At 36.2% G+C, this 13,273-nt stretch overlaps 1 protein-coding gene across 7 annotated transcripts in view; it reads left to right on the top strand.

Annotated features, from left to right (window-relative positions):
- Positions 1–13,273, top strand: part of ATXN2 (ataxin 2) — a 148,059-nt gene that overhangs the window by 53,640 nt on the left and 81,146 nt on the right. For all 7 annotated transcript variants that reach the window (XR_012125345.1, XM_073222193.1, XM_037014357.2 and 4 more), the window contains exon 6: positions 9,881–10,005. Coding sequence is in view for 6 of the 7 variants with exons in the window: in XM_073222193.1 (XP_073078294.1) it covers positions 9,881–10,005 (125 nt within the window). In the remaining variant the exon portion in view is untranslated. The remainder of the gene's footprint in view (positions 1–9,880; positions 10,006–13,273) is intronic.

Here is a 13,273-nt window from a genome sequence, read left to right as displayed (position 1 = left end):
GTTGATATGCAAATATTATATTGGTTTCAGGTATACAACATAGTGATTCAATAATTATATGCATTATTAAATATTCACCATGGTAAGTGTAGTTGCAGTCTGTTAACCAACAAAGATACCACAATATTTTTGGCTATATTCCCTATACTGTGCTTCCATCACCAAGACTAAACTATTAAAAAAAATTTTTTTTTATTAAGGTATTATTGATACTCTTATGAAGGTTTCACATGAAAAAGCAATGTGGTTACTATATTCACCCATATTATCGAGTCCCCCCCATGTCCCATTGCAGTCACTGTCCATCAGTGTAGTAAGATGCCACAGAGTCACTACTTAAGACTAAACTATTTTATAATTGGAATTTTGTATCTTTTTATCCTCTTCACCTATTTTACCCACACCCCCATCCCCTCCCCTATGGCAGCTACCAGTATGTTCTCTGATTCTAATTCTGTTAAATCTCAATAGTGATTTGACACTTAAGAAACATTATTAAATGCTTACCACGATAAGCATAGTTAACATCTGCCACCATGTAAAGATACTGCAGTATTATTGGATACATACTCCCTGTGCTGTACTTCCATCCCTGTGACTAAATTATTTTACAGTTTGATATTTGTGCCTCTTTATCCGCTTCACCTATTTCATCCACTCCTGCCTTCCACCCCTGACCTTGGTCACCAATAGTCTATTCTCTTTTTTTCTGTTTCTGTTTTTGTTTGTTTTGTTTTTCAGATTCCACATAAAAGTGAGATGATATCGTATTTGTCTTTCTCTCTCTCTGACTTACTGACTTAGCTAGGTCCATCCATGTTACTTTAAATAGATTCACATACTTTTCACCCATTCTTTCTCTTGAGCTGCTTGTACAAGGTGAAATAATACAGATGCAAGGATTCTTGCAGCTTAAATTTGGGAAGAAAGTGGTTATTTTCTCTACCTTGCTCTTTCACCTTTTCCTTGGTAATATGTCATCCACATGCTTTTCTTGCTGTCTCTTCCTACTTATAGTTTGTATCCAAGCATTACTATTATCTCCTAATTAACTTTTCCTCCAGATTCTGACACTTCTAGTCAATCTTGGACATTAGCAAGAAGAATTTATTTTTAATTTTTAATTCTTTTATTATCATTAATCTACAATTACATGAGTGACATTATGGTTACTAGACTCCCCCTATCATCAAGTCCCCACCACATACCCCATTACAGTCATTACAGTCACTGTCCAGCATAGCAAGATGCCGTAGAATCACTATTTGTCTTCTCTGTGTTGTATAGCCCTCCCAGAATTTCTTAAGTATTGCTTTTATTATGTCATCTCATCCCATGCTCACAAATGTACAGTGGCCACTCTTGCTTACAGAATAAATTTAGGATGCTGTATGTTGGCATTTCAGGGCCCTTCCCAGTGGAACTTCTCTTTTTCAACTTAATCTCTCATTATTCCCAAATCTCAATCCACTTCTTGACAGAAAGTAGCATCTTCTGCATTCCAGACGTTCCTGTCTCCATCTCTGAGTTTGCTTATCTTACTTACTGTTGGATTTACTCTCCAGTATAAGTACCTTCCTTCCTCAAGAGAATTTTAGATACTTTTTGAAGATCAAGTTCAAGTCTCCTTTCTTCTTTATAGCCTTAACTGATCTTCCCTGGTCACTGTGGTTTGGGTTTTTTTTTTACATTTCTGTAAATTTCTTTAATGTATGATTCTAGACACAAAATGTTGTTAAGACATACTGCTTACCCATCAGCCCTTGCTTTTAATTTTTTAGTTGTAAAATACACGTAACAAAGTTTACCATTTTACCTGTTTTTAAGAGTACAGTTCAGTGGCATTAAGTACATTCACAGTGTTGTACAACCATCACACTGTGATCTGTTTTTATTGCCTATACCAATGGCTACTAAACTTCAATACATTTTATTTTTAGCATATAATAGTTTGTTCCCCCTTGCCCCTAATAAAATCTCATGCTGAATCCCAGTTATAACAAGGCAGTGGTGGAGGAGGGAAGTGTGAGGTGTCCTAGAACCTTACGTATTCAGCATTCTCTCTGTTAAGGTATCCTTAAAAAATCATAGGGTTCTGTGGTACACAGTTGGGAGAACCAGTTGTCTGTGTACTGAGCATTCAGCTTTACAAAACTGTGATAGTATTTTGTCAGTATATTTTGCCTCTCCCAGTGCATTATAATTTTCTGGAGTTCAGAAATCATGTTTATAAAACTAGGGATGTGTGCTCCCTGTGGTATCTAGCATAATGCTTTACAGATAGTATGTACTCAACATATATTTATTCTTTCAATTGATATTTCTTAAATTTTATATATTTTTATACCCATTGCACTCAAACCAAGGAAAAACGAGGTTTTTTCCCCCCCTTACATGGGAATATTGCTATAGATGATTAGAACTGTAATTACCACTCATTTCTAGGAAACTTGAGAAAACAGTTATTCCTAGCCAAATCCAAATTGTCTTTCCTACAACATGAACATGACAAGTCATATCTACAGTATATTTTTCTGACAGAAGGTTGCTTCTAGGAAATACTTCAGTATCCTTTTGAAATATGAAAAACAAAATCCCAAGTGTTAACTTGAAAAGTAAGGCCCAAATGATTCTTATACAAGTGGGAAAAATCAAAAGCCACAGGTAAGGGAGTGAAGTACTGATAAAGCATGCATGCAGGCTCTTTGAAGGCCTTTCAAAATAATTATTTTGTCTTAGCTGTTGTGTGTGTTAGAAATGCACAGATACTTGAATTTATATCTTTGTAATCCATTTATGAAAAATAGTATGAAAATTCAGTTCAGTTTAGAATCACAGCATTAAAAGATACTCTAGAGATTAATTTATTTTATTTTTGTGCTAACCATAATAAAAACAGTCCCTTTTCTAATTGGTGGTCACAAAACTCCTTTTTCTTGTTTTGTGCCCTAGAGGCAAAGATATGATTAGGTGATTCTCTGTTTGAAAAATGACATCCTTTCTATTAACATAAATTATTTGTTAAATTATTTAAAATACATAAAATGTGAGGATGCAGGTGTTTGGCCTTTTTTGTTTGTTTCTAATTTTATGTTGGTCTGTCTTGCAGTATTGATAGGTATCACATGACTTTGCTCACCAGTGTATTCTCCTTTATGGTAGGTAACATTAGACTGGAAAGTCATTGTTTTGCCACTACTGGCTTTTATTTTATTTGCACAAAAGATTTTTTAAAGCCAGGTATTTGGTGGAGAATTTCAGCTGCTGGTCAAGAAGAGATTACAGGTACGGAAGGCTCTGTTTCCTGTTTGGTGGGCATATAATGCTGCAGAGATAGATCCTGGTTTCCTTTCCTTACTGTACATGTGTGTAGTCAGAATGACCTGTTTTAATACTTTTAACTAGCTGTTCTTGATACATTCTCTCCTAAAAAACTCCCAGTTCAAGGAAAAACTGGGACTTTTATGGATCTAACTTCAAAGACTTGAATTTTGTGGTTAGCATCATTGTCATATGGTATGTCAAATAGACCAATTCCAACATTTTAAATATAAAATATTAAATTGTTTTGTTTGATAGTTCCAAAATTACAATTAGAAAATAGTTATTCAAAATGGACAATGTCCACTCCTACATTTTTATAGGCAGGTGCTGTTGTCTGGTATATTATGTGATACAACTGTAACTTCTGGTATTTAGAGCAGAGGGATATAATACACCTTTGGAATGCATTCAAGTTTCCTGTAGTTCTGTGGCTAGGTCCCCTGATAACTCCAAATGTTACTTTGCAAATGGTAGATTTTGCAAAAAAATTTTTTTCAAAATTGGTCAGCTGGAACAGGACACCATTCCTGTGGAAACATCCTGCTAAATAAGTTCTGTTACTTCAGTACCTTTCATTTCCATCCTGCTTCAACAGCCTGCTTTCGTGACTTTGTTATCACTTGTAACTGCTTCTCTTCCAGAATGCCCTCTAGGATCTACTCTGACCAGAGTCAGCGTAACCCTTACTCTTCTACTCCCTTTGTTCTTACCCTTCACAGAGCTCTCTGACTCTTCCCTGGTCTTACTTTTTTTATTTAATGGAAAAATGGGGTCATTTGATCCTTCTCCAGTCTTACATTTTTAAACACCTTTCTGTCTAGTCCTATAGCCAGCCTGCTCTGTGTGGCTGGGGAAATTCCCATTGTTGCTGGTTAGTTAGGAATGTAGAGTTTTAGTTCTTGCAGGAACTTGAGGAGAGCTCAGCAAACCTTTTTTAACCTGATTCTGCAACCTTAATGACCACCCCCTCCAGTCCTTTACTCCTGCTTCACTTCCTTTATGCACAGCAGAATGCTTTTCTTCCTACTTTTTAGAACATAAAGGGAGAGTCCTTTAACTTGGATGCATGGATTCTCAAATGGCTCATGGAAAGGATTCAGAGCATCAGTGAATTTGGATGGGAAAAAAATGTTACATCTTTATTTTCATTAACTTCTGATTGAAATTTAACATTTATTTCTATTATTAATGTAGGCAACAAACCATTAGTAGCAGTGTCTGTGACTTCAGCATCTGTAGAACTCAGTTAATTTCATGTCATTTGTGTAGATGTGGATGTCACATAGGCTTGTCACCCCTTTAAGGTAACAGTAGTTAATAGATTTGCTGTTAGATCTTATTGTTTAATGCATTAACAAAGAACATATTACTACAGCATATATTTTGTTTCTTAGATTTTATAACTACATTTCTTTGTTGTTATAATAGTTTGTAGTTATAAATCTTTGATTTCCTGTGTACTTTATGCATTTAAATAAGCTTGCCCAAAATGCCAAAGGGTCTATGGGTCAAAGAAGAGGTTCAAGAATTCCTAATGCAGAGGCTTCTATCCCCCATCTCCTCTCTTAGCCTTTTTTTTCCTTCCTGCCTCAGGACAGTGTCTCCACTTACCCCTCGGTTTGTTTTTCCTGTACACATACCCTGGGCCCTTACTGTGTTCATTATCTCCATGTTTTCTTTATACTGTTCTTTAATGTTCTTTAATAGTTTTGATATAATAAAATACCTGCATAGTATATGTTCAGAGGGTAAAAATTCAAATAGAACAGGTGAATATAAAATAAAAAGATAATTTCTCCTCTGGTCACAAATCCACTTTCCTGGGAAAGCCTATGGACTTGTGTACAATTTGGAAAATTTTCATTTTTAATGCTACTCCAGTCTATGTAGAACCCTTTACTTCCCTCTACTTAATTCCTACTTGTGGTTTTGAATGCTTAGATCAGCTATCATTTTGAAGCCACAGCTTTTTGTTCCTCAAATCTTGGTCCTGAATTATATTTTAGCACTTTTTACATTAGACTAAAAGTTTGCTTTGCATCTGCAACTACTCTCTCATACCTGGGAGCTCCTGTAGGAAAAGGCAGGGATTGTTTCTAGTCAAATATGAATCCCCAGCATATCCAAACTTAATGACCAGCACATTGTAGTTACTCAGTAGATGCTACAAATGAGTAAGTGGTCTCTTAGTTGCTGGATTGGCCCTTAGTGTAACTGATAATCTTGTGTATAAATTGGTCCACATATAATTGATGGTCTGTGATGAAAAAAATACTTTTAAAATTCATTGGAAAAATTTCACAATATTACTATTGATCAAAACAACAGTATCATTGAAATAAGTGTTTTTTACTTACCTAGAAATTTCAGTGTTTGAGAAAAAGCATATTGAGAGATGAAATGAGTAGCAGAGGATTTCAGTGAAGACTTCTAGAAGCACATTAGAGGGTTTCTGATGTTAAGTCTGATAATGATTTTAAATTTAATCTATTGTTATTTCATTTTATAGTTTATTTAATAAACTAACATTTATTATTTACAGTATGTCACTATCATTTTGCTTATTTCATGACTGTTCTGTCCCTTTAAAAATTTCTCAGACAAAAAAGAGTCTCTAATAATTTTTTAGAAAAAAAATTCTCAGACAACTTTGATGTTTCAGAGTCATAATTGACTGAGAAGTAAAAGGGAATGTTGAGGGAACAGAGCTTATACCCAGTTTTCTGGATGTGAGGCTGAGGGATGCTTCAGAATCTGTGCATTGGTTGAGATATTTCTTTCCAGTTACCGCCAGGTGGCACCACTGGCCCAAAACAACTGGATTGCTGCCCAGAATCAGAAAGAAGGGAAGGTTTTGAGAGGCCACCTGTTGTGTAGTGGGGGGAAGGAGGTGGATAATCTTGTACCCTTTTTCTCTCTGTTCTAGAGATTTTTGTAAGGAAGGAAACACATGAAGAATTGAAATCTTTATTACCTCATCTGGTCATTTTTATTGTTTTTCTTTTTTTCTGTCTATATCTGTAGTTCCTTCAGAAACAGGTAACATTTTTCTAACAGTCACTTTGTATTCTGGCATCTTGCTTTTATAATGCTTTTGTTTCTTACTATAGAGGATAGGGAAAAACTAATCATTCTCTCACAGCATTGAAAAAAATCTGTATTCAAATTCCCACAATTACAGTTTAATTGTAGCCAATTGGTTTTCTGAACTTTTTAGAAATCCTGGCTACAACATAATACTATTTAATACCTATTTTTTCAGAAATCCTAAAATAGCTGTTAATAAATAGTATTTTCAGAATTTACAGCAGTGGATATTGGTATCAGTAACAGAATAGGTCGGAATATCCAGGTCTTGCTTCTTTCTGGCTGATATAATAATGACCTGAAATATAGTATTTATGACAAGGGATTTCTCCAGTATCCTGACATGGTAGCCGTATTTCGTGCTGACTCTTCCACTTTTGCATATCTTTCCCTAAACTCTTTACCCATCTTTTAAAAAGGTGTTTTTTTGGGGGAACTTTTAAAAACAAGGGGCATCCTAGTGATTAATAAGGAGTATTCCTTATTAATAGAAAGAACTTTGTGTTTTCCCTTCCCCCATTTCTGCCTTGAAAGAAAATCATAATGCTGAGTAACAACATGTGAATAGTTAATTCCTTTTATAAGAAGGTTGGTCTTGTAAACAAAAGATTTAAGATAAAAATGTAGTGAAAAAAACCGGTTACTTAATAATGACCTCTTAATACAACCTTAGTTGTGATCAGCAAAGTAAAACCTGGTTCAGTAAAGTTTAAGATGTTTGTTTTTCCCCATTGTCTTCCATTTGATTTTGTTTTAGAATAATGACCATAAAAGTATATTTATTTTTCTTGTATACTTGAGTCTTTCAATTTGATGACTAAGCTTGAGTTCCTAGTCTTCCCTAAATAGTTGGATATACACACATACACCTACCCTGAAATGATGAGGAAAGAAAAATCCATTTTTGTGGTTTTGTAAAGAAATGTCTTGCTGCTTTGAGCTTTAATTTCTTGAAGAGTGTTATTTTTAATGCAGAGTTTCTGTTTAAGTAAATGTTTTATTCACTTTAATACATGCTTTTAAAAACCTAGTGTGATTAAAAACATTAAGAGGACCTTAAATACAAATTGATCCTGTTGCTTCTTGTGGAAGATAATATCACTGGTTTGGAATTTTCCTGTAGTCTTTGTTTTCTGTTCTAGTTTTGTGAGAAAGGGAATTTCAGCATACTAATGTAAGTTATTATATGGTGTTTTCTTGGAGCATTTCACATTCTTGAAAGTACACATGGCAAAATTGAATTTTATTAAGAATTTATATAACTTTAAGGTGCTGAGGTGTAGGGCTTAACTCAGGTCAGTGTGTCATGTAAAGCCAAGTTTTTACAGGGCCCTTGAAGACTTCCAGCTGAAGATGGCCATATAAAGACAGCACCAGTCTGTTAGAACCTCTTAGAGAGCTTTCCCAAGGTGTAGTCATCTTCCAGTGAATGCTCTATCCCACCCCCAGCTGAGGTGTGCTGCTTTGAGGTTCCCTTTCAGCATATACTCTTGGCTTTTAAAATTGCTAACAATGGGAGCCATGCTGCTAGTAGAGCTGGCAGCACATGAGCCCAATGACCCTGTAGGTGCAATTATGGTTCGTTCTGTTCCCTGGTGTACATGCTGCACACAGACACACACACCCAGTACAGACATAGACACCCAGTACACACCCATCCACCCTAGTTTGGGTTAAGAAGAGGTAATAAGAACTAGCTAGGCTTATAGTGCCATGCCTAAATTTGCTGGCTCAAATTTCTTACTTTGGCATCATCTTGCTCACTGGGGAGCTGATGGCAATTACAGAAGCAGTACCAAATCAACAATGCCAATGGAATTATTTATTCTGATGGAGATTCAGTTGTGAATTCTTCCCTTGGTGGCCCCTTGCAGTAAGGATGAGGGCACAATGACTAGAGGCCAGTACTTTCTAGAAGAGCCAGATCAGCAGTGCTGGGTGTTATCCCATGGGTCCATTTAAACACAAGCCTTATCCATAGCATTTCCTAACATCATTGTCCAAGTGGGCCTTTATTTAGCTGGGTCCTACTTCCCAACTAGAGAAGAATTTTGTTGCTGGACAGCAGCTATGAGATAGTTCCTGTCATCTGAATATACTGATGACATGTTGCTTTCACAAACTGGTGCTCCTCAGTGACATTAGTAGAGGAGGACAGGACACGAAAAGTGAGAAAGTGTTGACATGAAGTCTAAGTAGACCTGCCACCTGAACCTCCTGGGAACAGGTAACACTATAGTGCCTGAGCTTATACCAGAGTGGTTATAGGGAAAAATGGGTTCCGAGAGATAACTCCTCTGCATTTAATGACAAGGGTATGTCAGTGTACTGACTCCTGCATATAGATACGGGTTCAGAAAGTTTAAAACTGCATGTTTGGTTGCTGGAGCTCTGAGGGTATTATATCTAATACCTGGGTCCATTAAAAAAAAGAGGCCTTACCCCAGAAGATGACTGGTTAGCCAGAGACGGGTAAGATTCCTCAAGGGAGGAACAACCTAAGACAGGCACAGTCGCAGGGGGGCCATCAGGTGAGAAATTGGGGATCAACAGAGGTGAGGCTTAGAACCTCACCCCCCCTGTTTTGAGAGAAATCTTCTGCATCCGTGGATGTTTTGTTGCCCTTGTCTAGCTTGGATTAATACTTAGCTTATAGGCACAGACCTGATCATCTACATTTGCTTTCTTACAGCAGTAAACTATGTTTTCTACCTTTATCTTGCATCTACCTACCACTTTAGCATTTTATTAAAAATAATAATAATAATAATAAGGGAGAAATGTGGGATTCACATATAAATCAAGTATAAAAATCAAACGAATATTCATATTTGACCTGATTGTTTATAGTTCATAATGCGTGATCAAAACCGAAAGTTTCTGTGACGACTGCCCTTGTACTATTCACCATGTAAGAACTTATTCACTATGTAAGAATTTGTACATCATGTAAGAACTTGTTTGTTGTGCTTCAGAAGATCCGAGACTGCTGAGAATTAGACTTGGGGTGGATTAATGATTGTGCATTGAGTCCCCTATACAGAATTTTATTGTTGTTAACTGTTAACAACCATTTGATCAATAAATATGAGAGATGCTCTCTCAAAAAAAATAAAAATAAAAATAAAAAAAGAGGCCGTATTTTAGATAGATTGATCAAAATTATCTATTGTTTTTGAAACATGATTATAATTTAATGACTTGCATGAATATATTAAAACTTTTTTGTGTGTGGCTTAAAATTAAATGCAAAAAACATACCTTCCCTAATTAATGCCATTTACTAAGTTTTTTGAAGGTTATTCTATTAGAAGTACTGCATGTCTGAAAGCATACTATTAAAGTTTCTGTATCAGAAATTCACTTTTGATAATTTTTTTTAGCATACAACTTTGTTGGTAATTCATGTGTGTGCCTTGTAGCCCATTGTCCAGTTGTATAATCTTTCAACCAAAACCATCCTTTGCAGATGCTTTTACTGACTCTGCTATCAGTGCTAAAGTGAATGGTGAACACAAAGAGAAGGACCTGGAGCCCTGGGATGCAGGTGAACTCACTACCAGTGAGGAACTGGAGGCTTTGGAAAATGATGTTGTAAGTAAAAATCTTTTCAGTTAGGTTCAAGCTATGGTCATGTGATGTGTTGTGACATCCTATTACTTGGTTGGTTGTTTTCTGTCATTTGGGTTTAATTTAAGAATGCTATTGTTGACGTGAGTGTATTTAAAGCAGCAGTTATATTCTGCATTTAGAGCCTCCCCCCAGGAAGTAAATACAGAAAAATGTTTCTTTGGAATGCTTATGAATTACTTTTCTTTTTAATGTAAGTCATAATAAATAACTTACAAATCTAAATTGGAAACCATGGGAAATTGGAAATGCCAGCATGTTTTGCTTTGAATGCTCTGCAGAATTAGGCGTTCTAAGAAAAGTGGTGTATCTTAATTGTCTGACTTTACCTCAAGGTGAGGTCAAAGTACACTTCTTGTGTGAGGAAGAAGTACTTGTTAGTAAGATGATACAGTTAGGTTACATTAGAATTAAAACAAGTAAATTTCTTGGTTAGAAAATTAGAATCATTCACCACAAAAATCTGGTTTTTGTTACTCAAATGTATTTATATATAATATATGCTTTGTATATAATGTATATGATATGTAATGGGAAAAGTATGGTACCTGAAACATACTAATATACTAACAATTATTAATACATCTATATATTTACACTTTTCTCATAACATAACTACAAATCAAATGCTTAGTAATGACTATCTTTAGGATTCTATAAATTATGTTTCTGAAGTGCAGAGATAGAAAGTAAAGTCTCTTGCCAAAAACGAGTATATAGATAGCAAAATTTGAGTTAGATGAATCTTCCATTGAATATTACAGAGAAGTCCTTATAACAAATCTGTTTGATAGTTAAGTCATCCAGTTATAAAATTGGAAATACATAGGTAACACATCATGATTAATTTTCAAATTTTGAAGAACCGTGTATAACTTAATGGGAAGGTGTACCACTCATCTGTGTGAAGCAGGCAACCCTTTTTTACTGATAGTGAGATGGATAAATTGATATTCATTCCAGTAATGTTTATCAAAAATTTTTTTTTTATTTTGGTATCATTAATCTACAATTACATGAAGAACATTATGTTTACTAGGCTCCCCCTTCACCAAGTCCCCCCCACATACCCCTTCACAGTCACAGTCCATCTGCGTACTAAAATGCTATAAAATCACTACTTGTCTTCTCTGTGTTGCACAGCCCTCCCCGTGCCCCCCCCTACACTATACATGGTAATCGTAATGCCCTCTTTCTTTTTCCCCACCCTTATCCCTCCCTTCCCTACCATCCTCCCCAGTCCCTTTCCCTTTCCCTTTGGTAACTGTTAGTCCATTCTTGGGTTCTGTGATTCTGCTGCTGTTTTGTTCCTTCAGTTTTCCTTTGTTCTTATACTCCACATGTGAGTGAAATCATTTGGTACTTGTCTTTCTCCGCCTGCCTTATTTCACTGAGCATAATACCCTGTAGCTCCATCCATGTTGTTGCGAATGGTAGGATCTGTTTTTTTCTTATGGCTGAGTAATATTCCATTCTGTATATGTACCACGTCTTCTTTATCCATTCATCTAACTGATGGACATTTAGGTTGCTTCCATATCTTGGCTATTGTAAATAGTGCAGCGATAAACATAGGGGTGCATCTGTCTTTTTCAGCCTGGAGTGCTGCATTCTTAGGGTAAATTCCTAGAAGTGGAATTCCTGGGTCAAATGGTATTTCTATTTTGAGCATTCTGAGGAACCTCCATACTGCTTTCCACAATGGTTGAACTAGTTTACATTCCCACCAGCAGTGTAGGAGGGTCCCCCTTTCTCCACAGCCTCGCCAACATTTGTTGTTGTTGTCTTTTGGATGTTGGCCATCCTTACTGGTGTGAGGTGATATCTCATTGTGGTATTAATTTGCATTTCTCTGATGATTAGCGATGTGGAGCATCTTTTCATGTGTCTGTTGCCCATCTGAATTTCTTCTTTAGAGAACTGTCTATTCAGCTCCTCTGCCCATTTTTTAATTGGATTATTTGCTTTTTGTTTGTTGAGGTGTGTGAGCTCTCTATATATTTTGGATGTCAACCCTTTATTGGATCTGTCATTTATGAATATATTCTCCCATACTGCAGGATACCTTTTTGTTCTGTTGATGGTGTCCTTTGCTGTACAGAAGCTTTTGAGCTTGATATAGTCCCACTTGTTCATTTTTGCTTTTGTTTCCCTTGCCCGAGGAGATATGTTCATGAAGAAGTCACTCATGTTTATGTCCATGAGATTTTTGCCTATGTTTTTTTTCTAAGAGTTTTATGGTTTCATAACTTACATTCAGGTCTTTGATCCATTTCGAATTTACTTTTGTGTATGGGGTTAGACAGTGATCCAGTTTCATTCTCTTATGTGTAGCTGTCCAGTTTTGCCAGCACCATCTGTTGAAGAGACTATCATTTCCCCATTGTATGTCCATGGCTCCTTAATTGTATATTAGTTGGCCATATATGTTTGGGTTAATGTTTGGAGTCTCTATTCTGTTCCACTGGTCTGTGGCATTGTTCTTGTGCCAGTACCCAATTGTCTTGATTACTGTGGCTTTGTAGTAGAGCTTGAAGTTGGGGAGTGAGATCCCCACCCCACCCCACCCCACCCCACCCCGCCAGTTTATTCTTCCTTCCCAGGATTGCTTTGGCTGTTCAGGGTCTTTGGTGTTTCCATATGAATTTTTGAACTATTTGTTCCAGTTCATTGAAGAATGCTATTGGTAATTTGATAGGGATTGCCTCAAATCTATATATTGCTTTGGGCAGGATGGCCATTTTGACGATATTAATTCTTCCTAGCCAGGAGCATGGGATGAGTTTCCATTTGTTAGTGTCCTCTTTAATTTCTCTTAAGAGTGTCTTATAGTTTTCAGGGTATAGGTCTTGCGCTTCCTTGTTTAGGTTTATCCCTAGGTATTTTAATCTTTTTGATGCAATTGTGAATGGAATTGTTTTCCTGATTTCTCTTTCTATTGGTTCATTGTTAGTGTATCGGAAAGCCACAGATTTCTGTGTGTTAATTTTGTATCCTGCAACTTTGCTGTATTCCGATACCAGTTCTCATAGTTTTGGAGTGAAGTAGTCTTTAGGGTTTTTATGTACAATATCATGTCATCTGCAAATAGTGACATTTTAACTTCTTCTTTACCAATCTGGATTCCTTGTATTTCTTTGTTTTGTCTAATTGCCGTGGCTAGGACCTCCAGTACTATGTTGAATAACAGTGGGGAGTGTGGGCATCCCTGTCTTGTTCCCGATCTCGGAAA

Source organism: Manis javanica, chromosome 15 (genome assembly GCF_040802235.1).
Source record: "Manis javanica isolate MJ-LG chromosome 15, MJ_LKY, whole genome shotgun sequence".
Classification (NCBI taxonomy): Eukaryota; Metazoa; Chordata; class Mammalia; order Pholidota; family Manidae; genus Manis; species Manis javanica.
The sequence above is the reverse complement of the archived record's forward strand: the minus strand, read 5'-3'. Positions and strand labels throughout refer to the sequence as shown.